Source organism: Scophthalmus maximus, chromosome 17 (assembly GCF_022379125.1).
Source record: "Scophthalmus maximus strain ysfricsl-2021 chromosome 17, ASM2237912v1, whole genome shotgun sequence".
NCBI lineage: Eukaryota > Metazoa > Chordata > Actinopteri > Pleuronectiformes > Scophthalmidae > Scophthalmus > Scophthalmus maximus.
The window spans coordinates 5853121-5879101 of NC_061531.1; the positions used below are offsets into that span (position 1 = coordinate 5853121).

Below are 25981 nucleotides of genomic sequence, written 5' to 3' on the forward strand. Positions count from 1 at the left end.
GATTGTAGCTGGACTGTAACAATAAGAATCATGAGACTCACTCTTTTCTCATGGTTGGGGATGATGCAGCGGACAAAGTTTGGGTTGGTGTTCCTCAGTGTGGCCATGAGCTTGGACAGCTGCTCCTTGTACAGCTGGCCCACTGTGCGGAACATGCCCTTCTTGGTCTTGTAGGCGGCACCAAACGCCGTCTCATTCATACCCGCAACCTGGTCAAGACCCACGATCCGGTCAACTGGGATAAAGAGAAAATTTTTACTTTATTTCATTTATTGATTAATGATACATACTTTAGTGATGGTGGTTTTACTGATAGCTACATGTATGTGTAGAAAGTATCTTAGTACTGTGCTACTTACGTGAACATAGGAAAAGTCAATACATTTACTTTTAAGTCTTTTATTGGCGTTTACATTAAATGTGAATTTCCAACAGGAAATGTTGAATCATTTAACCAAGCAGGGTTTGCTCTCTTCTCTTTTTGTGATAAAGCATGAAGACAAGACAATGGTATCACACCAGCTGGTTTGATGCAACATAACACAGACATAACATCAACTGACTTGTCCACTGACTAACCTCTTGCTGGTAGAGATAAGCATGCATTTTTTAAATGTTTATTTTTTGGTCACATTAGATCTCTGCATTTCAGTATGTTGTGCCCTGTCACTCTACTGTCATTTATCCTATAAAAGCAAAATACTAAGGAAATAAACTTCAACATCCTTCCGTACCTCCAATGGAAAACGATTAAATGAAATACTCAGCAGTGCAGTTCATGTGAATATGTGAAAACCATGTCATGTCAGCAGTTTTTATTGTGATAGACAAATCTAGTGAGCATCGAGGAGAAGAGTGATGACACAGTTGGCACTGTGTGATGCCAACCAATTCTTCCCCCGGTCCTCTGCAGGGTGCATTTAAACCCAAATGTTCTCACATAACATGGACTCAGGTTGCAGATCCCCTTCACCTCTGTCCCACAGAGAGGCTAACTGATACTGGTTGTGAAGGCTGCCTACCTCATCAATAAATTCTTAGCTATCCATGACATTTGAGTGTGACCCGTGCAAAGAATCATGGCCTAGAAATCTAAAGACTTAACAATACAAAAAGAAATATTCAAAGATGGAAAATGATCTGTCACTCTGCACAGCTACATGTCTTAATTTATAAAAGCATTTAATTAAACCTTGTATGAAACGTACACATTCATAAGTGTTACAAAATTCGATCACCAATGCACTAATGAGAAAAAGCTTTGATTATCCTGGGTAATTTGAAAGCTGTTCACTCCCGCAGCGTAACAACTGCTTGAATCAAGAACACAACCCTGTTCATTTTTTCTCTGTTAAATCTACCAGTGGAAAAACAATTTAGCAACTCTTTCTCCCCTAATCTTTTAATACAAAAAGATTAATAACACAGAGTTGGGTTAGATACCTGGCATGCAGGTTTCTCAGATATTCCACTCTTTCTGTACATACAGTATATCTACGTAAGCAGGAACTTGAACGAAATCTGGATCACAACTTTTTTCTCATTGCAATTTTTTCCATTTGTGGTTCACTGTGATATAATCTTGGTTGAGCCTGTTGTATCGTTAACTACAACTTTATCAGTGGAGTTAGTGGACTGCCAATGACGGCATCATTCACAATTTGTGGGTGTGGTGACGCCTCCTCTGAGCACTGTGTCTTTCTTTTAGTCAACCACAAAGTACCAGGAGCTAAAAGTAGCAGCAGGCAAATGTTCAGTCTTCAGACTTTTAACAATAATTGTAATATATCCGTATTTTTCATTTGTACCAGAAATCATTGGTTTTTTAGCATGATTACAAAAAGAAATCCTTCATGTGGTTGATCATTCAAGCAACAGTTGTTGGAATAATTATAGTGGCAGTAAGCCACAAACAGTGAAGGTAGACTGAAAATTTATTTGAGGCTTAAAATACAACAGCAGTGCCATGCAAAGCCAGAGGGGAGCCTTTCGAGGGGTGCACAGTACAGCCGTGACAAGACGGGGGGAACCGATGAGCGCTCCAGTGGCGAGGATGAAGGGAAGCCAATGGTACACGGAGGTTAAGTGTTACTATCATTCACCTGGAGCTTCATCGAGCCCAGACACATTGTCATAGAAAGAAGCTCTCTGAAACGTCTGAATGTCTACAGCAACAGAGACACAGACACAGAGAGAAGACAGGAGAGTGAGAGAGGAAAAGAATACGCAACCGACCACGCACGCACACACCCATACACACACATTGTACACACATACTCATACACCCACAGTTAACTGTTATGTCACTTTATCCACTGCAACACCACAGTACATGCATTTTATTAAAACCTAATATAAAGCCAGTGTTGGATTGTCATGGCTGGTCATTACTCAGGGAAAAGATTAGTCCAGAAAGTGTCATATGAACATTTTGCTTTCCATTTGACCCGTCACTGATTCCATAAAAAATAAATGTAGAAATTAAAAGATTGTACTGAATTATCAAGGTTTCCCATCTGAATGATATGTTAACAGTGCACTCGCTGGGGAAGAAAATACATGAGATGAGCAACAAATCAGTCCCTGAGCTCTGAGGGAAGAGTTTCCTGACTGTGGTCTACCTTGTTTAAATTGGAGGTTTCTGCTGGTAAAACTCATCCCACATAAGAGGCACACTGCTAGTTGAGGACAGAGTGGCTTTCTCCTTTTTTTTATAAAATCAGTGAAAAGATTAACAGAGTGATAATATGCTAATATAAACCAATCATATAACACCCCCCCCCCCCAAAAAAAATGCTTTTCTTTTCGTCTCTTATTTGTTCAGTTCAAAACAGTTCTGGTGTGTAACATCCTTCATGACTCATACTGTAGATAAATGTAGGTCCATTAGAATGAATACAGCTAAAACAAAATGTAATAATGTAATGATGTATAGCAACATACTTGAGTTCAACTAAAAGTAAGTTGTTAAGAGACTCACCATCTTTCCAGAGCTCAGCCACAAACTTGTCGGTTGACTGGTGCAGCAGCGTGGCCACGTTGTCGTTCAGAGGATCCATGTTCTTCATGAGCCATTCATCAGCCTTGTAGTCCACCTAAGGAAATGTAGCAGTTCCACCGTATTATTTTTGCATTTGCACAGTAAAATAAAACACTCAATTCCCATCAAAAATACAAAAGAAAACTGTTGGTTTTTTAAATCATAATAAATGACAAATATGAACATATATCTAACACGGTGTCCAGCACTTTAAACTAGAACAGGCAAAGGTGTGTAACGTACTGTATATACCAACAAAAAACATTCACGCCTCAGTTATAATTTGGTTACAGGGGCAACGCACGCAAAAAGCAAAATAACTCAGCATCTAATAAGATTTTATTTATAGACTCTGCTTTATATCATCCAACCTTTTTCCATTCTCTAATCTAATAGCCCAGTAACAACGTCATGAAAGGGAAAAATGCTATTGGAGAAAGAGCTTTCTGTCTCTGATTGATTGCCACTGGTCTGTTGCTCCACCTGTCTGTAACAGTCTGTGTAGTATGTCTTCACTGACAGCTAAGATCTGCCTCTAGCAGTGTTTCCACAAACCACTCGACCAGATGTGCTGCGTGAGCTATACTGTGAGTAGTAGAAAGTTAAGGGAATCACATCAAACAGTCACGTACACTACTGAACCGATGAGATTCACTGTACTAGGGTGTTAAGACTTATTTGCACATTACATTTGACTGACAGTACAGTCGGGTCTCTCTGGAACACAGTGTGTTGATGGGATTAGTGTGTGTAACACGATGATGACTTTGATTCGTAGGTGTTTTTCAAACGTCTAACCTACTATGAAGAGAGTTGGATTAGAGCGGAACATAACAAGCAATTGACGGGATCAGCAACCTGAGACGAGGAATGTACGATCTCCATATGGATTTCATCAGAATTGCAGAAAAGCAAACGCTGTGTTTGTACTTATTCTCCTCTTCGGTGTCACTCAGTCATGCACGATTTATTTGATGAAGTTCAAATTAAATCCTGGCTCCAGCATCGAATACTGGAATCCTTAATATTTGGCTGAATCTGAGGTTTTCGCCTGTTTGTCACGATAAGGCTCAGGTCCAGGACTCATATTTAGACAAGACAGATTGTTATATACATTGTGCATATGCACCAGAAGAAACAGAGACAGGTAAATCTAAATAAACCATCACTCTCGGGGGGGGGGTTCAGATTTTAAGCTACGACTGACAATCGTCCTCCCAGGAATGTGGAGGAGTATCATTTTCTCTTTGCAGATGGCAGACCGCCGCACAAAAGGTGAAAGTTGAAAACCACCGTTATGTAACCACCAGGCACCAAACTCTATCTCAGACCAATGTGAACCAGATGTGGGTTTCCATGCCGAAGCAGTACGACAACTGCACTATTGTTTTCAGGCAATGACCTGGTTAACTGGGCTTTTAGAGGAGATAAGTCTGTGCCACCAAGTGAGGCTGCAAAACATCCCAGCAACAGAGTTGTTGCATAAAGAAAAGACAGATAAATCTGAGGCTACAAAGAAGACAGGAATAAAGTTTTTTTATAGTACATATTGCATTATCTTGGTTTTAAAGAGCTTTAAAGAGCATATTTAGGTGACAGCTCCAACAAGCTACCAATCCCAAGAGAGGAGTCATACCACAAGACCTCCGACATACGTACCTTCCCTGCATAGTGAATGATGCAGAAGTCAGCTTTGTCCTTGAGCTGACGTGGCTTCTGAAACTTGGTGTGAGTGCCCTGCTCCTGCAGCACCTTGTCCACGAAGGTCTTGTCGGTGGCCTTGGGAAACCAGCACTCCTCATCCAGCAGGGCAAGAATACCGGGGGGGTTGTTCTGAGGAGACAAAGTGTCGTTAAATGCCAACATTCACAAGCAGACACACGCACATAGTCACGTTCGCACAGACAAAGCACACTGACCGGCCTCTCGATGAGGTCAATGCAGGGCTGCAGGTCGAGTCCGAAGTCGATGAAGCTCCACTCGATGCCCTCCCTCTGGTACTCCTCTTGCTCCAGGATGAACATGGTGTGGTTGAAGAGCTGCTGCAGCTTCTCGTTGGTGTAATTGATGCAAAGCTGCTCAAAGGAGTTAAGCTGAAAGGAAAACACAGTAGTTTGTTTATATTATCAGATTAAGTTTATACTTTAATCCCCATCCAAAGCCAATTGCTCAGATGATCAGGATTCTGTTTAATTCAAGGAAAATGGTACTTTGTGTTTTGTGGAAATGAGTTTGTCACAGTCAGTACCTCAAAGATCTCAAAGCCAGCGATATCCAGGATGCCAATGAACGACGCCCCCTGGCGTTTGGTCCTGTCCAGGGCCTTGTTGATGCGGTGGACAAGCCATCGGAACAGACGCTCATATGTCGCCTTGGCCAGCGCTTCAACAGCAAAGTCAGCCTGAGGGAAAAAAACACAATGAGTTCACAACCAGAGAGAGTGACCATTAAAGACACTATTAATAACACATACTGTAACCCACTGAGAAATGGGTTAAAATACAAGAATATAAACATTGTGTTGCTGTTATAGTTTGGAGTGTCGAGGATTAATCATGGTATGACATCAGACTATAGGCTACAGTTAGGACAAACCATTATCCAGATTATCTAGATGACCTTTTGAAACATACATGCACGTTTGCAGAAGTGGGGTGAACTTAGACACGGAAATTGAAATTCAACTTCAAGTTTTCATTCATTTAACAGCTACAAAAATTTGTAGAAACGGAATGCGGACATTGTCGTTGTTCAAAGTGTTCAGTGGGCCCTTGCCTGCTCTTTGGTCTGCGCCTTCTGCACGTAGTCCCGTCCCACTTTGATCCTCGGGGTGAGGATAGCCCTGGTGAACTCCATAACGTTCATTCCAAGCAGGTGGCAGAGTTTCTGTGCAGCTGGGAGAGTGATGGAGCAGGAAGCAAGTATACCTTAATGTATTATATACATGGCCACAAATGTCACATCAGATAAGTTTGATGCTAGGTTCAAATGATTCCATAATAACACAAGTTATGAAGTCTAAAAGCAACACTTTCTAACTCTGTTTTTACAATTATGCAGTCACATGCTCCTGGGATGATCCCATTTCCCAAGAAGCAAAGTTGTTTTTCCGACTTTGGTGTGTTCATGTACTTGAAGTTGGAATGTGGGAAAAATATTTGACACTGTAGACTGATGTGCTGTTTCTATGTGTTCAGATCTTTCCAATATCTGCATAATAACGAAGAACATAGAAAAAGGATCAGGTGCGACAGACATAAATTACAATAAATATTTTTTTGAACTGATCTCGGGCACTCCACGTGGACAGCAAACTAACCAATATGACTTAAAACAAATTAAATGTTTGAGAAAAAATTGATTCGCAACACATATTTTTGCACCATTAATCAACAGTTTTTCAACATTAACCAAATAATCTCTTTCTTCTGTCATTATGTTTCTGTTTGTATGATGTCAGAAACTTGGCAACTTGCATACATAAAATTTTCAGTGACTTTCCAAGTGGTTGTTCCAACTTGAGTTGGCGTTCGAGAGTATTTTCCCAGTCTGGAACACATTTTTCAGATTAATCCGACACCACGTGAATGCACAATAAGACTATACCCAAAAGCATATTATGTCTGAGCTGAGACCCAAAAATAGTGTTCTTTAAGTGAGGTCTAAGACTAATAGGACGAGTAGTATGTTTGAAAGCAGAATTAATAAAAACTAATGTTATTATACATTTCATTAGATTTCCTTCTTTTTTATACTGAATGGAATGTGTCTACAATATCGTCCTGACTGAGGCGTGTGATTGATGCTGACACGATCCACACATTACAAGCATTCAACTACCAGGGGACACAGTCAAACTTTGGTGTAGTCATGTCCTCACAGTAGTATGTGGATCTGTTTTCCATCACCTGTTGTGGTGGAAGCTGAAGGGTCACAGTCATCGCACATGCTATGCTGGACATACGAATGGCACTATGGTGTGTGTGTGTGTGTGTGTGTGTGTGTGTACATGCTGCATTTTGACTGGATGTTGGATATTTACCTGTGTTCTCAGGCATGGAGGCCTGATCAGTGTTTCTCTCCTTTTTAAAGAGAATGTTGCCAAATTGCAGCACAGCAGAGACCACCTTCAACATGCCTAGCAAGGATAAGATAACACTTTACTGATCCCGGGGGGAGAGGTAATGGCACAGGAAAGGAATGCAGTAATAGAGCGAGGGGGTGAGAGTACACTATATTTCGGGGCCCATCTGGAACTGCTACTCACAGACAATCTCCTCATGGGAGAAGCTCATGATGTGCATGGCCTCCATTGTCTCCTGAAAGTTGTCCTTGTCCTGCTGACCAGGGATGGGAATGTTACCATTTGACAAGAAACGGTAGTTGTTGAAGCCTTCAAGGAGCAAGTCCGCTGGAGTAGTAAGAGGAAACAAAGATGATTTTTGTTTTTCCCAAAGATGTTCATCTATTTAAATTGTATTTTTGATCAATATTCTCTTGTTTATGTTTTTACTTCTTTGCACTGTGTATGTATACGTGTTGATTTTGCCCTCAATAGTAAAACTGAGAAAATCTATAAATCCTCAGATGTGTAATGTCTGCTTCCATTTTCGCTAAAGACAATTCAGATCGGACACAGAGAGTGAGTGAGGGAGAGATCATGTGAATTCACTGCTTCACTGGTGAAATATTTTGTCTTAACACCTCCTGCATCATCAGGAAACAATGTAACAAGCTCAATTAAAAGTTAATGAGAGAGAAACATTTGTTTCACCGGTGCTGATTCAAACCAGATTTAACTCTGTTCCTTGCCTGAAACAAATTAGCACAAACATGAAACCTCACCGTCTGAGCTCTCAGTGTTTTGTTTATGCTGATTGCTCCTTAAAGCAATGGTCAGACACTCACTGCGGAGATGCTCGCCAGCCCCTGCCAGCAGGCGGTAGAAAATGTGGAAGGTCCTCTCATCTTTGGCCTGTCTAATGGCCCTTGACTTCTCCAGTAGGTCTTAGAGAAAAAGTTAAGGGCTTGACAGTGAAATCACAACATGAAAATCAAGTGACTGACATTGTCACAGCTGTAGTATTGTAACATTTCTGCTATGTTTTTTAGAAATCTTAGCAACTGCTATTTACAGACAAAAATCTCAAAAAAGCCCAAAACCAAACAGTCCATTGACTCTCAGATCCCTCAGTCCGTCAGTGAGGAGGATACAAGTTTCAATATTGGCCCCAACAATGTAGCCTGTGACGTCAAAGTTGACTCTGATGAACTTCCCCTGCAAGAAAAAAAAGATGCAAATATATGTAAAATAAAACAAACAGCTTATTAAATATATTGAAACTCTACAGGTTAATTGGAAAGTATATGACGTCACTGTGTGAGTGTGTGTGTCATGAAGAATAACGTGTCTATATTAGGAAAAGCCAGGTTAACGGGTCAGAAAGAATCTCAGGCATGTCTTTGGTTTTCTGACAGTGAAAAGTGTGTGTGTGTGTGTGTGTGTGTCTGTGAATGTGTGTGTGTCCATCTGTCTACTGGTCTTCACAGCTTCTCATGTGAGCCAGCCGATGATTCAGGAGGAAAGGGCACCACGGAGGTTATTCTTGGCCACATTATTTATTTAGTCACACACAAAAAATTGAAGTGCTTACAGCGAGAACTGTTTTGATTTCTGTAGCTCTTCACTGCATGATGAGGTAACAAAATATTTGGAGTGCGGCAGTAGTTCCCTTAATAATCTGTAATTTTAGGAAATGATTAGTAATTGGTTGTAAAATTACGGAATTAAAATTAAAAAATCCCTGAAATAAATTATTTTTACAATTTGAAAAATATATCTATTTACTTTCTGGAGACAGATATCACTCTCATGTATATACAGTAAATATGCTGCTACAGCCCGTAGCAGAAAAAAGACTACAAAACAGGGGGGAATAGGAAGCCTGGTAACAAAATCTGCCTACGCACAGGTTGAAAGCTCAGTAATAAAAATGTTATATCTCATTTGTTAAATCTGTACAAAAACCTACATACTGCACTGCACACTTTCGTGTAACAGGGGTTTTATCTTTGCTATTTCTTGGCAGAAAGCAGAAACCAGGATTGTCCGCTGGTTTCCTGGCCAAGAAACTAGATATAATGTGCCGATTTTTTTCACCTGCATTCAGACTCAGATCTTTATGCAAAATCTTTATGCTACAGTCTCATATTCGCGATGCTATTCTCATCTAAATCTTTAGCCAATAGCAAATTAGCGTATTTTCCAAAATGTCAAAAAATTGCTAAATCTAAAGCCACTGTATTCTAACACCAATGGATACAATTTAGGGATGAGGAGGCAACGGTTCTGCTGAGAGAACGACAGAGAATTTTAGAGAATGACAGACTAAAAATAAATCTTTCCTTGAGGATATCCAGCTGTTTTAATTGGATTTACTCAATTTAATTGTCATCAATTCCAGGAAAGCGCAGCATTATACTCCAAGGATGACTAATTATCTGTTGTTTCTGTACATTGTACTTTTGTAAAAATTTGCTGTTAGTTTTTCGATCCCATAAAAAAAGAAAATTTGTTAAATTCAAGGTAAAAAGTTATCACTAATAAATCAGATTATCATTATTTATCTGACCTCACAGACTGAATCATCTAAAGGCCTAGAATAAGGCCACACTTCTATGTTCAAAATAAAGAAATACTGTTTGATACTATACATTTCTTTGTACACATCTGTTCGATAAATGTAAAATGCACAGTCAGCGTGGATTGAATATGTCTCTATTCCAAATACCGCCTGTACATATGTTTAAATCAAGAAAATGATCCTTCAAACAGGAACCGTGAACTCACGAAGCGAGATGAGTTGTCATTTTTCACTGTCTTGGCATTGCCAAACGATTCAAGGATGGGGTTGGCTTGCAGGAGCTGGCGTTCCAACTCACCCTGTGAAGAGAGACAGAGAGGTAAGAATCGAACAAGCTGTCAAACATTCCTAGTGTCGTTCTCCACGTAACAGATCTGTTTATCACCATCCATCCCATTTTTCTGTGTCTGCCAACACAGGCAAGCTTCGGCGAGACAAAATCATTTCATTGCAACAGAGCAGGTAGAGGAAAATGTGGCCAAGTCAATATGCTAAAGCGATATTTCAGACACAGAGCAAATTATCATGGCTCTGTTGGCTTCACTTTAGTCGACTGCAGTACAATGTGATTTTTGTCGAGGCAGCTCGACAAGTTTAAGGGGCAAAGACAAATTCAAAGTTTGACAGAGCTTGTGAAACCACAGAGGCACGGGAGCGAGTGCGTTCCAGAACATGCCTTATAGTGAGTGGTAGGTTTGGGTGGGTGAGTGAGAGCATTCTTCCGGCCTCCGCATTCTTATGCCTGTGATAATACACCCTGTGAATCCAAAGACTTCACCACCATGATGGTTATTCTGATGATGGCTTCCTCCCAAATCTCGAAACCTGGGTTGATAAGCGGTTGGGACATTCCCTATGGCCCCTCAAACCTCAAATTCCCCCTACACATGACAGTCTCCTCTATCCAGGGCACTGGCAGTACAGGAATAGCCCTTGTGTCTAGTGTCACCGCCCGCAGCACAGCAGATCAGACCCTGCCTTGACATGACTCATCTGGACTGTCCAGGGGGAACAGCGGAAGTTTCACCTGAGCTACGACTTGCTCCCTGGTTGGCTGGCAGAAACGGCTGTTGGAAGAAACATGGGACCAAGTATCACCCGGCTCGGATGTGCTGCTATACAGAAAGCCAGGATAAAGAAGGAGGGACGTTACTAATTTCTTTTGGCCTGTGTGACTGTCTCCATATGATAACAATAAGTCAACCTCACTGTGTGCGACGATGACACGACAAGGCAACGAGGTCCAGAATCAGAGTTTTCTGACTAACAACACTGATGCGGGTCTACACACAAAGTTTAATATCTCTGTCCAGATATGTCCAACACATTGGAGGAACAATGTACAAGCAGCATTTCATTGTTCTTCTTTCTTGCTCTGTGTTGATACCTGACTGACGCAAAGCTCCAGTAAAACCCATGCCTCCTGACGGACATGTGTTTTTCCACTATCCTCTTCCACATTTTCCCCTTCATCTTTCAGGTTCTGACTAACAGAGGAAACAGAAACTAGCACATACATACCTGCATAAATAAAACATGAATAAAAAGGCTTTTTATCTATCTCACTAAGAGAAATAAGGAAATCTGGCCTACCCCCCCCCCCCCAACTCCTTTTTAACTCCTTTCCAATCAGCTCTCCTGCACCACATCTTCGCTCTGCCTCGATCCCTGGTTTTACATTCCTCTGGCCTGTGCCCAGAGGCAGACATAATGCAACACAGAGGGAATGCAGCATTAAGGAGGTCAGTGAGGATGGCGTACTCAGGCAGGGGAGCACTGAGAGGCCCCGACATGCAGCTTCTCACTCCCTGCTACTGAAACACACCATATTAGACAAGCATTAACCCAGATTGCGTGTGCTAAACGCCGCCTGGTTGTAGGGCTCACGCCAATTACATAGTTATTCGATTTACAGAGGACACGGACACATCAGGTATTGGTTTAGGGGGGAACGAAAAAGCAGCTATTAGATAAGTGAAGTGAGCCAGAAAATATCAAGTTTTGTCGGGATGATGGCTGGAGCAAATTCAGTACTTTGTCAGCAGAGTTTCATTTATGTTACTTCTGGGACAAAGCATCGTGGATCAAAATCTGAAAATCCAGGTTAGGCAATAACATCTGCAAAGAAATCCTCTGTGTCTGATTATTGTCTGGGCAAAAAAAGCTACATGTGAATCAAAGACACATTTGGTTACTGGCATAATAAAAAAAGCTATAGAATAAGCCAAGCTATAAATTAATTATTCATGGAAAAACGTTCCTCAAACTACACACATGCATCGAGAGTGCATCACCAGTAGAAAACATGCATGAATATATGAAAGATTTGATCAACTGTTACAATCTGTCATCATCTTTGATATCCTAGGTTTGTGGTATCATGATTTCACTTCACTCAAATGTAAAGATGAAGCTTGAGGGGAGATGTTTAGTGCGGCTATGGTCCAATTTTCACGCTGCTCGTCCTAAATAACACGTAATTTAAAATGAGGACTAACAAGCCAACAAAGAAAAGCCACACAGAGTCAGGAAAAATTCACTAGTACTTAATGTGACCAGATTTCATGGTAAGTATTATCTTATTAGTTGTATTTGACTGATCTGTGTTTCTAATAAAACATTAAAATTTTCCAACTGTTCTCACAAACCTGATCCAAATAATAAAAGTGTTTATTATCATGAGCCTTGTGGTTTAATGGAAGATTCACCAGGCTTCAAATAATCATGTGAGAAGACTGAGCCAGCACAAACAAATGCTTCATAAAGAAAGAAGCTTAGATTAGCCTGTCAACGTCATTACAGAATAGATTTCGAGAGAAGAGCATGCACCAACACACAAACACCAAAAAAAAAGAGACCACACACTCTTTTTGAAAAAGCGGGAGATACACTTGCCTGTAGCTTGAATGCTTTGGGAGATTCGGGCTGTTCGTTATGGATAAACAAATGCAAGTGTTAAAAACCTGAAGCACTTATGTCAGACACAAGGCACAAGAAACATAACACCTGTACAGTCACAGTTGGCCAAGCGACGGCTGCACTCTCGCAGGATGGCACTGGCTGACACAAAGCAGGAGCGGTGACCAGGAGATTAATACATGACTCCTTGTCAGATGAATATCAAAACTAGGCTATGCATTTGAGATTGACTAGAGCACATTAATGATACAATTCATTAAAGGAATAGTTTGACATTTTAGGAAAAACACTTTTTACTTCCTGGCAGATGAGAAGATTGATGTTTGTACGCTAAATATGAAGTCACAGCCGCTTATCTAATCTTAGCATAAGGAGCGGAAACTCAGGGAAACAGGTAATTAAAGGTAAATAGATATGCATACCAACATCTCCAAAGCTCACTATTTAACACTGTGTGATTGTTTAAATTGTACAAACAACAGCAGAGACTCCAGAAATAATCCAGCACCTAACCCTCCCATAGACTGTTAATTGTCATCCGTTACCTTTGGGTTTTTTTGCGTATTAAACAAATACTATAACAAAAATCCTGGTAGGTGGATATTCTTCTACACAGACAGAGCAGGGCTAAGGCTGTAGTGTTGCATTTAATGGTCTTCCAGAAAGTGAATAAGTGTGTTTGTGAAAATGTCAAACTATTAAGTTAAATTAGAACAATGATGTGCAGAGGTAATTCACAAATGCCAATAAGACCATTCAGTGAAGAGCAAAGGAGATGAGAGGAGAGGAGAGGAAGGAGGGGAGAGGAGAGGAAGGAGAGGAGAGGAAGGAAGGAGAGGAGAGGAGAGGAGAGGAGAGGAGAGGAGAGGAGAGGAGAAAGAGAAGAAAGAGAAATGTAGGCAGTGGGGCTCTCACAGGAATGTTGTGGTCTTTGCGTCCTTTGTGTGAGGAGGCAACGTGGGCCAGGTACTGGATGACCTTCTTCGTGTTCTCGGTCTTGCCAGCGCCCGATTCACCTCTGAAATCCAATGGGCAAAGACAGCATGGATATACACATGGACAAGACAGAGTGTGAGTGAATGAAGGCTGAGTGACAGAAAAGAGACATCATAACTTTCAACAAGTACAGTAATTGTCACTCCCTTTGTTTTCATGAAGTTCAAGCTTTTACTTGACCATCTTTCAGTCCTAGTCTACATGTGCGTGTGTTTTAAATGCGTATGATTTATTTAATATTGAGCCTTGTCTTATGTTTCCATGTTATTCTTCTTATTATTAATCACAGGAAATAGTCTGTGAATGCTGTCCACAATTTAGCAAGGTAAAGACATAATACCGTCAAAGCTTAACCTAAATAACTCTTAGTTATCATTATGGTGGTTAGGAGTGATTTGATGAACTCCAAGGAAAGAAAAAACTGAGTAAAGTAAAAGAGAGAGAGAGAGAGAGAGAGAGAGAGAGAGAGAGAGAGAGAGAGAGAGAGAGAGAGAGAGACCATTAGGCCATGTGTTGTTGCTTTCTAAATCCATCCATTCCTGTGTGAGTTGGTTTTACTGGAGAACCCTGTGGTTTGCTGGGCCAGTCTCCAAAGTGTCCAGGCTCTATCTAATGATAGCTATGTTCAGGCACGGCCGTCCACAGCTCCCACACTCGGGTCCCTGAGCCCTAAAACCAGGGCCAGCAACACTACATTGGGCTGCATACTGGTGGCTTTAGTCTAGCTGGCAATTAGCTCAAATGCACAAGGAAGGCTGCAGCTTTAGCTTGATGGGCGAGTCCTCGAACGCAGGATACAGGCATGGCAAAATAGTTAGTTACACCTCCCAGTTTGGCTCCTTTCGAAGGAATTTTTCCTCAAAGATTTAACCACTCACATCTGATCCTTTACTGTTATAGACAAGCTGTGATCATGTGGTCATTGTGAACACCTTTTGTATCTCCTGCCTCCCATACGTCTCTTTCATTATTATTATTATTATTATTATTATTATCATACATTAACAGATTTCTCAACTCTTAAGTGAGAAATTCTACAGGTACTTGGTATGGGACGCTCCCAGTTCTATTGGAGAAAGCATGTAGACAAAATGCAACATGAGGGCTACTCTTCACTTCCTGTGTATTTTCTAATTTGTGTCAACACTGTCCGAGCAACTGACCAAAAGTGTTACAAGCTGAAAATCGGTCACAAGAACAGCTTGTTTAGGTAGTGATCTAGAAACTAGAGCCTATTTTTGAATTGACTATAGTCCTTCACTCTCAAATTCTGTCTGACACGGGATATTGAACACAGGTTCATCCTGTCAATATACAAACAATATACAGTAAATAGTTTTGGGTGACCACCGTACTTAAAAAACAATGAGGTGACACACTTTATATTCTCCACTGCCACCAAGAGGGGGCACAGTTTTCAGGCCACTATGTTCATTGGCAGCCTCCACTCAAGCCCCAACTCAAGCCACACTGAGAGAGTGTGGCACTTAATTACTCGCTGCCATAATAGATGAAGGCAGGGCACCAAACCACACTCTCGACTCCCCTCGGTAGTGGGTAGAGCTGCTGCACAACCCAGCATCCGCAAAAAGCCATTTGAAACCAGTCTTTAAAAATAAAACACAGCAGGAGGATGGGAGCTGGCCAACTGACCCAGGGCTAGAGAAAGGTGAAGGGGGACGGAAAAGGGTTCGGTCGAATGAGACAAAATGACCAGGGAAGCAGGTAACCTTGGAGCAATGATCCTTTCAAAGTGCTCCCTAAAGTTACAATGCTTAATTTTACTCCTCTTCAGGGCAAGGTACATATAAAAAACAATTAAGGACAGGAAGTGAGACACTGCCTTGATACCAGATAGTCCTATTAAGGTAGAGCTATATAATCTTCATCCTTCGACAGTTTCATTTTCTAGGCCATCAAGCTGCTTTATTAGCAGAACCACCTTAAAGAACAGAACAACCATCTGTCCTAACAGAAATATGACATCAGGCGAGGAGAGGACAGGCGAGGAGGAAGAGAATTCATGGGAGATTTAAGAGTTGGTACTCACGTGCAGAGGATTGATTGGTCCTCACGATCTGTTCAGAGAAAGACAGGAAAACACAGTCAGCATCTATCCATCCTCTCCTTGACTTCAACAATTACTGTGACAACAATAATTACAAAGACGACTTTTGTGGTCAAGTTGTTGGATCCTAACAGTGAAATGAACTGCATTAACATGCAAATACCGAAGCTACGCTGGGTGAGATTTTGCTGTAGGATCAATTTTCCTGAGAATAACAGGACACAGTGAAATATTGCTCCATGGACGCAAAAGTCACATTTATCCAGTAAATGTGAAGAATGGATTCTACAGCCAACAGGTCATTCCTCAGCCTGCAATACCCAGTGAAGCCGTGCTGCGTGATGTCCATAAACTGACACCCAGACTGGTAACTGAATCTCTCACACCTTTCATCACAGTGGAATTCAGACCAAAGGCCAGATGACAGGATTCGCAAAGCCCACTGAAGTGTGTGACCCCTCAACTTTGAAGGTCTTGCTGCGCACTACAAGGAACTACAAAGACCAGAACCCAGAGGGAACTGACTGGCTCATTAGCAGAAACTCTACACTCCTCCGCATGCTGTCACAATCAGAGCATGCCCTAATTTAATATGCCCACTAGTAAACAAACAAACATGTTTGTCACATATTCTAGGTCTGAGGATGTCAGGTTTCATTTACCCAACAATCAGCCATGTTCCAAATATGTTATTAGACTGATGTTATTTAAAATGATTATTCGTGTAATTGGATATGAGAACTGCATTTTCTTCATACAAGTGAATTATCATTGTTTAGGATCCTTTACTTTGAGTTTGGCACAGGTTTGTATCCGTGCAATGAACATAAGATTTAATGTCTCTGTGACAACACACACAGCAACAGGTTTAATAATGATCTGAACATGTTTGTGCCAGACACATGAGTCCTCCTGCTAACACTGAGTAGGTGCTGACATTCCTGTGGCAGGAAGTAAGGAGATATTTCATTTCCTGAAAATTTGGGAACACCTCTTTCACATTCCCAAACTCGATTAAACTGATAAAACCCATGCAAACACACGTTCTGCTTCTTCCATTTTTTATTGTCTTCAAAACTACAAGCTGCCATACTGAGGGAATGGGAGCAGAGCTATTGGTGGATGATATACTGCCCCTGTCTTGTTGTGGGGACCTTAGAAACTTGCCAGTAGGTTATAAGTGAAGTCGTCATTGGTGGAAGGCAGCAGAAATGACATATTTTACCCCCGTCATTGCAGTTTCTTTGTCTGTCTGGGGGTGAGCAGCAGTATTACTTAAAAACTATGGGACTCATATCCATGAAATTTTGTGGAGGGGTGGTGATCCGGAAAACAAGCAGATCCAGGAATTTTCTTTGACATGGCAAGATAGGGGCGTTATCCTTGGTGGAGGTATGCCCTCTACGAACTTCCTTCTTCTAATATGTTTTCTTTTCAAATGTTCAAGAATTATCCTTGGTAGCTCACTGTGAGCTTTCGTTCCATTTTATTTGTATAAAGCTGGGGCAACAAAAGGTTCCAATTAGCTCGAACCTCAAATGAAAACTATAAAAGGGCGCATGAAATTTCCGGAATTTCCCAGCTTGGGATGAATAAAGTATTTATCTATCTATCTATCTATCTATGAATGCAGAGGTGTCTCAATGGCCATTCACTCTGTGGGAATGAGGGGTTGAGCTGTTTTTGACCTTATTCACACCTTGTTGATGTGGGTTACTTTTCACAGGCCGCTCAGAGGGTGTTTCGCCAAATAAAATGACCTTTTGCTCTTGCGCTATAGTTTGAACTTCCCTTGTATGAAAAAGGTGGTGACCAATGAGCTTGGTCTTTTGTGTCTGTGTGCGTGTGTGTGCATGTGCATCTGGAATTCTTGTGTCATAAAAAGAGTCCCCTTTCTCCTTCTAGTTAAAGTCTTTTGTTCATCAAACGTTTGCAAATATGCACAGGCATGCAGAAATAAAAAGAATAATGTACACTCATCAAACTTGAGATGGATGAGAGTTACTGTAACTGTGGGGATGATGAACGAGCCACACACTTTAACTGGCGCCATCTCCCTCGATGATGAGGTAGCCTTTGAAACGCGGGGGTTAAAGTTTGATTACTCTTCCTGTCTGCGTTTCACAGCCACATATGCATAAACCCGATGCTTATCAGGTGCACCAAATGTTGACTTTCACGAGACCTTACGTCCAGTATGGAACGAGGCACGCAACCCTGCGTAACCGGGCATGAATTTGAAAACCAAACACACACTCGCTGAACAGCCCTTGCAGCAACATCCACTCAGCTTCATATAATTACAGAGAGAAGCAGTTTTGCACGCGTGACCTCATGCCTCTGAAATTAGCACCTGATTGCAATCTGTGACAGATGAGAAGAAAAAAAATCTGTTACAAATTGTGATTGTGTATATTTTTTTAAATTGCCCCTAAGCGCTGAACACAACTGCAGTCGGCGCAAATTCCCATATAGTTACCTTTACTGAAGGTAAAGCTTTACTGAAAACAATCCTCATGGTGCAGAGGAATCTACAGTATGTTTTGTTCCTCTGGCCGCAGCAGCAACAGTCATTTGTTTGGTGGAATTGTAGCAACATGAGCAGTAATAGATAATGTGGCTCTGCAGACAAAACTACAACAACACAAAAGGAAAATGCTGAGCGTGTGTTGAAGTAGGGGCTTTGCTGAAGTTAAACAGTCACATTTTGTATAAATCTTCCTTTGTGCCTGAATATCATTATGAATGGATCAAAGACGAGAAGATCTTGCCCTTCAATCCTAGATGCTGAAAAAGCTGGACCTGTGAAAGTGACGCACACACCACTTTGGATCTACAGTCACTTTAATCTATGCTCATCATCAGACTTATATTTACCAAGCTTAGCCCTGATGCCCCTTTAAAACTTTTCATTTGACCCTCTTTTCCGCTGCAAACATCCATCACTTCCGCTTCCAATCCTGTCAGCGCTTTCCCTGATAGGCAATCATTCCTTTCATTAGCCTTTGTCTCTTATGATTTCATTCCTACAAGGACAGAAAAAAACAAGGTAGATACAGTGGCAGAACCAACGGGTACAGTTTTAAATGTCCTCTTCCATGAAAACATAGAGAGCGCTCAAAATCATATCCAACAAACTAAGGCTGGGGCTCGGTAAAATGTCTCACATCCAAGATATTCCTGTGGCTCTCACAGTTTAACACATTCCAGAATTTGGATTCAACCTCTTAAATATTTTTTTCTGTTAGAAGTGAATTTACACATTGTGATCTTTGACAGAGTGAAAAAAGTAATACGTTTTGTCTTTATAATTTGTTTTCAAAAATTCTCTATAAAATGGACAACGTGCCCTGTGCTGTTTGAGTGTGGGTGCATCCATCTGGTCCATGCTGCCACCTTGGCCCTGTTGGCAGCTGCTGCTTCCTATATCACCACGGCAACTAACTGCTGGGTCATATTCACCCAGGATGCCGTGCTGGCCAGGCGTAGGTGGACCAACCAAACGTGATCGTGCTCTTCCCTTCCAGTAGCTCATTACTGTCTCACTAAATCTTGACCCACATTGTGTTTCCCCGTTCTCTCTGTTCTCTCTCATTTCCCTTTTCCCCCAACATGAATGGTGCAAAGACAGATTACTCAGACCACTGAAGAGTGGGAGCCCACTGAAGACAAAATTGCTTTTCCACACCAACAGATGATTTCAATTTGATCACCTCATCAACAGAGCTTAGTTATTCCCTCCACAGCAACTAGCATGCCAATCATCTAGGTAATATCAGTGTAGAATGGAAATAAGTTGGCTCATTCATCAAGTTTTGGGTTAGACCGCAGCACAGAAAAGAGGCAGATTTCAGACCCGTCTGTTTTGCAACAGTTCACTGAAGGGGGAAACACGTCACTTCTACTCTGTGTTCAAGACAGAGAGCAGGCAGTTATAAAAACAATACTTTCTAGCAGTCATTTCCTGGCTTTTGCTGCACATTTGTCCGAGTTGGAAGAAAGGAGTCTACAGAGAGCACTGTATTAACTCATCTATGTTCACTTTTACTCAATTCCTCTTTTCCAGTCAATTAAAACAAACAGCACACAGTCCATCTCATGGCTGTGCAACAATGCTCACATGAACAAATCTCACCTCAGTGCTCCCATGATAGGAGACTGGCTTGTCTGACACAGCAGGGCTCCCTTTACTGCTAATAATTTATCCCCCACGAGGATTAAACAAACCCTCATTCTTCACATTCCAGAGAACCCCCCCCCCCCGTGTCCACAAAGTCCCAAACGATACTATAACCCCCTCTTATCGACCTCATCTCACCTTGTCCAGCCTCAGTCGGCCCCCTTCTCCTGGCTGTTCATTGTTCCGTTTTCACACAATACATGCTGCAACCTACTGTAAACTGCACGGAAGGCAGGACAAACATGTTCAACAATCGACAACACAACAGATTATCTTGGGTAATAGTCAACAATTATGTCCAACAGGTAATTTGTAGTTAATGGTCTAAAAAATGCAACAAATTATATTTTCATTTAAGCAGTGGGTCAAAATGGATTTGGTTGAAATTCTAGGGAGTCACCATGGATAACACTAAGACCCCCCCTCAGAACCATTGAGCCACAGTCCGAAGGTGGAACTAAATTTCTCATTTGGCTTCAGAACTGAAACGGTTCGAGGACTCCCAACCACAGTCACCAAACATGTTCTCCACATCCCCGCAGCTGAAACCAAACCTTGGTGTTCAAAAACACTCTCATCACAAGATTCATAATTACGACCATTTATTGTCAACAGTCCTCAACAATGTGGCTCCAGTTCAATGCAGTTGGACCAAAAAGGCAAACCCAGAAACTGTGCTCCTGAGTGTTGCTCATTCCATTCACACTTATTCTTCTTCTATAAGTCTCAAACATTGTGATAACATTGACAAAGCAGCCCTTGCACCTTCCAAAGGAACTCACTGACCATGCAATATGCCAATGACTGAAACAGAAACACACAACTTTCCGATTAGGAACATGCAGCTAAAAGAAAGAAGTGGAGTTTGGCTTGAAAACATGATTTTCAGCCCTTTGGGGTCTTGACAACTGGATGTAACACAGTTTTCCACACTGCAGCCCCAGCTCACAAAATTTGCTTCATAAAAGAAGTCGTAAAGTGCAACTGAACACGGTGAAAATTCTAGTGCCATGGCAACCACTTCACTCACATGAGAAATCCCAAGTGATAGCCAGTGAGCTGCACTCTCATAAACTATGGTTATACACTATAGCGTGAGGGTTACGGCACACATACACACATATACACACAATTGTGCACACAACACAATAGTTGAAAAAGGTGACTGCATTAATGAAAAGGTGATGTAAAAATGGCGCCTTGCGTACTCATAAAGGCCTTAGACAGAGGCAGGACTGAATCCAGAGCTTCTTAAAACCAGAGGAACAATGCTCTAAGTGTGTGTGTGTGTGTGTGTGTGTGACACAATCGAGACAGAGCTCATTCACATTCCCAGACAGTGGAAGTAGCAAACAGTCAGCGTGATCTGGGAAGTGCTGTGGTCTGCGGGTGTCTGCAGTGTATAACTGTCACTTTGAAGCTTCCGAACAATTATGATAATACGCAAATTTAACACACTTGAGCAGAGGGCTGAGGAGGAGTAATGTGCTGCATCCCCCAACAGCAGTTGTTACAAGACTTAGATGCTATAAATCCTCCAATGGTGATTAACAGTTAACACTAACAGTCACCTCACTTTATTTATTGTGCAGCTGGAAAGGACCCCTGGACACATTTGCAGAACTTTGCAGGTCCAAGAGGGACCTTTTTACAATCTTTAGCACAAAGCAAACGTATAATAATGTGATAGTAGCTCCCTTGAAGCCATGCGAAACTATGTCACATTTTCAGACTTTGCAAAGGTTCCTCTAAATGTGTCCTCTTCTCAGTGGTGTCTATGTATTTTGTTTTCTTGTTTTGTTTTGCTGACCATTTTTCACTACTCTACTGTAATGTGATTTAGTTTGTATGTACTGCAGTGACTGAAATGAAACTGTAAATGTTTGTATCACTCTTGCTGCTGTAAAACAGTCAGGCCCACAGATGACAATATTTTTTTAATTGCTCCTCTGCTAAAAATGAAAATAAATATGAAAATGAAAGTGAGGTGAACTTATTTTCCCTCTGCAGTTCTACTCCGAACTGCGAGATAGTTAGCAGATTTAACATCTTAGTCATCTAATAAGGGCATTTTTAACAGCTTTCTAATCTTATAGAGGCCTCATGAATACTTGAAGGCATATTCATCAATTATGAATAGTAAAATAATAAATAGCTGCAGTCCTAAGTGTGACCGTTTTAAAAGTATGGCAGAAAAGATTTATGTGCCAAAAATATATATCTTAAAACTAACATCTCTTGTTACAGCAGTCGCGACTCGCGACACAGCAGGTCTGTTTCTAATGAGCACAAAACCAGAATCATTAGCAATTTACACAAAACTGTTAAGAGTCAGCAGTTAAAGCTATCATGACTAAGACCATTGGTAATATTACTCATAGAAATTACATAATTTGTGGATATTTTGTCTCATAGATCAAGTTACTACATGCACATTTCTGTACATATGGTCTTTTGCACCACTGCATGACCAAACAGCTCAACTGCATTATTTACTGTAATGCTGTTGAACCAGCTGCCAGTTAGGCATTCAGAGGCATTCATGAGCCCATGAACAGAAGGGCGGACAGCCCCACGGAGCTGACTGGCCATTTACGTGTACCACTTTATGTGTGTGTGCGTTTGTGTGTGTGTGTGTGTGTGTGAGAGCTGGAATTCGGATGCCCCTGGTTTCCCTCCCTGCCAGCACTGGGGCCTCTTGGGTGTGGAACAGGCGTTGTTTTCAGCAGGCTGGCAATGCAACAGAGGTGACGTTGAGGGGAAATGAGGGGCAGACGCGGTGGTGGGGTCACAATGTGGAGGTTATGCCCGCATTTATGTCTATTAGCTCGTGTGTTTCATCATCAACCACTCTCACCAGTGAGGTGCATCATTTTCACACTCTCCCCAAATGTGCAAATGGGTGGAGACCACTGACAGTCACAGGATGTTCCCCTGTGAGTATTTCCCAGGAGAGGGGAGAGCCAGACGTGGAGAGAAGCGTGTGGTGGGGCGGGACCAGAGATAGGAGAGCGAAGAGAGGAACATGGAGATAGCAGAGTCAGAGGTCAAAGTGGCACATTGGACTCTTGATGGAAAGAGGAAAAACAGAGAAGGGACGCAGGAGCTTTCCGGCTAAAAATAAGGTCACGTACACCATCTGATATACTTAAAAATTAAAGCAGGAGGGTGTTTCAGTCCTTCCGATTCAGTTTCAGGATAGTGATGATGACAGTTGGCAGCTGAGATCATAGACAGAAATAGTTGTCATCATGGGTTAGTGAAAGTTTCCTACCTATCGGAAATGACAGCAGTGTGTGAGGGACCACCTGGGTGAGTGGGCTAGCACCTACAAATTCCTGCCATATAACCTGTTAACGTCACCGACTGCCTTCTTCTACACCTTTCTGTACCAGGGAAACATATTTTTGGCCTTTTTGCGTCTATTGTCTAGATTGACTGTGTGACAAAAACATGGGGGGAGACAGAGAAGTGTGACAAGCGGCAGTTACTTTGCAGCCCTTCACTTTGGCTTAAAGGACTGCAACCAACAATGATATTCTTTATTACTTAGTTTATAGATTTTATTGTCAATCATATAAATTTGTGTTTGGCTATAAGTTTAAACAGACTACAGGGATGAAGTACAGCTCATTCCTGCTGCGGAATGATGATTACTGGGATGTCATCTTATAAGAGGGAAGGAGTTCGAATGTCAACAAGCAGCTGTGGATTCATGGTAACAATATCCACTAAATGTAACTTGATAGAGATTCCAATAAATCCTGTTACTTCAGTACAAAGTTAAAATAAATCGCATTACAAGTGAACTAAAAGCAATGACATAACACACAATGGTTTTCAAATCATTCAGGAGGTGGAAACAAACTGTGACTTCTATATCAACATTGATTAGTGAACATTGAAGGTACCGGAGAGCAAGGTATGGTCGGACGAAACCTAGCTGCTCCTCATTTTCCAGTATTTGTGCTAAGGAAAGCAGGGTGGCTGATGGCTCTAGCTTTATACCTGAGCTGACATGTGCCTGACAGAGGCCATCTGAAGCTTATAATGTTAATAAAAATAAGGTTTAGATGGGTAGTTGTGTAGGTAGGTAGGTAGGTAGATTTGCAACTTTGGTGTTATGTGTTACAGCAGCAAGTTATCATGCACATAAGAGATGTGATATATGAATATCTTTGCCTCACGTCAAAGTATTTCATGATAAAATTGCAAGTAGAGCAATGGCATTTAGCAGTAGGTTTAATAATAGTGTTGCACACATATTAAAGTTAGACTCTCCTCTGTGTTAGATTCTTTTTCTGAGCTCTGTGTCCTGTGGGCCTGTACATGGCTTGGCTTTAGTTTGTGTTAAACTGTCTGAACTGGACTCTACAGAAAGCACGCAGACAGAATTTTGGTTTCTTTCCCTTTTTAAGTCCCACAAAGCACATTTTTCAAATGCTTCTGACACCGGGGTAAAATGAGAAAAGTCTGGGTGGTAGAGAGGTAGAGAGAGATAAGAACAACACAGGGAGAGAGGGAGGGAGAGAGAGAGAGAGAGAGAGAGAGAGAGAGAGAGAGAGAGAGAGAGAGAGCTGGGGGGATTTGACAACCAGGTCCCACATGTTTCTTGTGGAGAGGTGCTGCACTGGTGTGGTAAACATCCTCGGCCTGTTTAGAAGACCCTTTGTGATCTTACGTCTATTCCCCTGCATTAAGCGTAGCCTGTGTCTGCTGCCCTGAAGGTATGTGCCAGTCGTTTGGCGGCATAGCAGAGACACAACATATGAGTGTCTGTGGTGGAATGGAAATCAAGGCTCAGCTTCCCTGTCGGGAGTGAGGGAGTAGGACTGTAACATCTGGTGAGGGGTGGGAGTGAGACAGCTTGATGCTGTTTGAATAGTTTCACTACCTGGAGCTTGTGATGGTGTTGTTGAAGACAAGAGCAATACATATAAGTGACAGAGAGCAAGAGTCAGTGAACACACTACCTAGAAACACATGTACATGTACTGTAGAGGAGAGAGACATGGCAACCATAATTCTTTCGAAAAAATGGATTTCTGTTGATTTAAAATTTTTAAAAGATGTAAAGAAAACAGAGTCTGAATTTCATTATAGTTCATTTTTCAGTCTGCTGCTGTTTTAGTGGTAAAGTTCTTACTTCTTACTCTTACTTCTTCTTAATTCACCACAGTTTTTGGGATTTCTTTGGATCCAAAGAAATTCAGGATTTTGTCAAAACACAGAAGGTAATGAAATAAGTTGCCTCTCTTCCTCCATGCGAGCCAACCAAAGAGACGTTTTTATTGCTACACAGGGTTGGACATGCTATGATTCAGAGTAAGTGCCATCAGTAAACCTGTGGCACATATCTGGATTTGTCATCTTTTAAAATATATGATCTGCTCCTTTTGGCAGAGTTTTATTGTACAGCGTTCACCAAAATATAATTTAAGTACTAAATAAAGAGAAAGTAGCAAGTCTCTGATCTGGTTTTCTCTACTTTTTATCAAATCTACCTGGAAACAGCTCTGAACGTCTCCTGGATCCCCTGATAATGTCACACCTCATCATGTCCATCCATTCTCAAAGCCTGTCACTATAACCGAGGATTACCATGCAACATAGTACACATTATCACTGATTTAAGGTCCCGGAAAGATTTTTACACACTTATCCCACAAGGCCGTGGCTTTCTCAAGCTGCCATTTGTTCTATAGGTATATATATAGTGCACATGCACATTTTTGTTTATGCTAACAGAGTTTGAGTCCTGCACAACAGCATGCCTACAGAGTTTAAAATTAGCCCTGTGCAGTTGGGTGTTGCCTTTGGGCCAATGAAAGGGGAGGGAAAAGCAGTTGCAGGAGATATGGCAGAAAGAATTTGGCAATGTAATCGATTGCAGATGGCAGCGGCCGGGGTGGTTTGTTTGGTCCACAGTGGTTCTTTGTGATGGCTAGGCCCACCATAATCCTGGCCGTTTTCGTGCGTACGTGTGTTTATGCTGGCACCTCTAATATCGCAGTGCTAAGCTCTGCAGCTCCGCAGGAATCCAGACACACAAGCAGGAGCAGAGGGGAAACTGTATCAGTGTGAGACTGTGTGCCAGTGTAATGACTGAATCTGATGGAATCAGAGAAAGAATA

The 25981-nt window shown here is 41.6% G+C and overlaps 1 protein-coding gene across 3 annotated transcripts in view; it reads right to left on the bottom strand.

The window, feature by feature from the left end:
- The window catches only part of LOC118289024 (myosin-10), a 51379-nt gene that overhangs the window by 10651 nt on the left and 14747 nt on the right, over positions 1-25981 (bottom strand). For 2 of the 3 annotated variants that reach the window (XM_047328172.1, XM_047328173.1), the window contains exons 4-18: positions 15650-15677; positions 13519-13621; positions 12580-12609; positions 9891-9983; positions 8255-8318; positions 7949-8047; positions 7308-7451; positions 7083-7178; positions 5816-5934; positions 5289-5441; positions 4960-5133; positions 4700-4873; positions 2981-3095; positions 2103-2165; positions 42-235 (exon numbers count right to left, since the gene is read on the bottom strand). In XM_047328172.1, coding sequence (XP_047184128.1) covers positions 42-235; positions 2103-2165; positions 2981-3095; positions 4700-4873; positions 4960-5133; positions 5289-5441; positions 5816-5934; positions 7083-7178; positions 7308-7451; positions 7949-8047; positions 8255-8318; positions 9891-9983; positions 12580-12609; positions 13519-13621; positions 15650-15677 — 1649 coding nt within the window. The remainder of the gene's footprint in view (positions 1-41; positions 236-2102; positions 2166-2980; positions 3096-4699; positions 4874-4959; positions 5134-5288; positions 5442-5815; positions 5935-7082; positions 7179-7307; positions 7452-7948; positions 8048-8254; positions 8319-9890; positions 9984-12579; positions 12610-13518; positions 13622-15649; positions 15678-25981) is intronic. The other variant, XM_047328174.1, reaches the window with a different exon arrangement.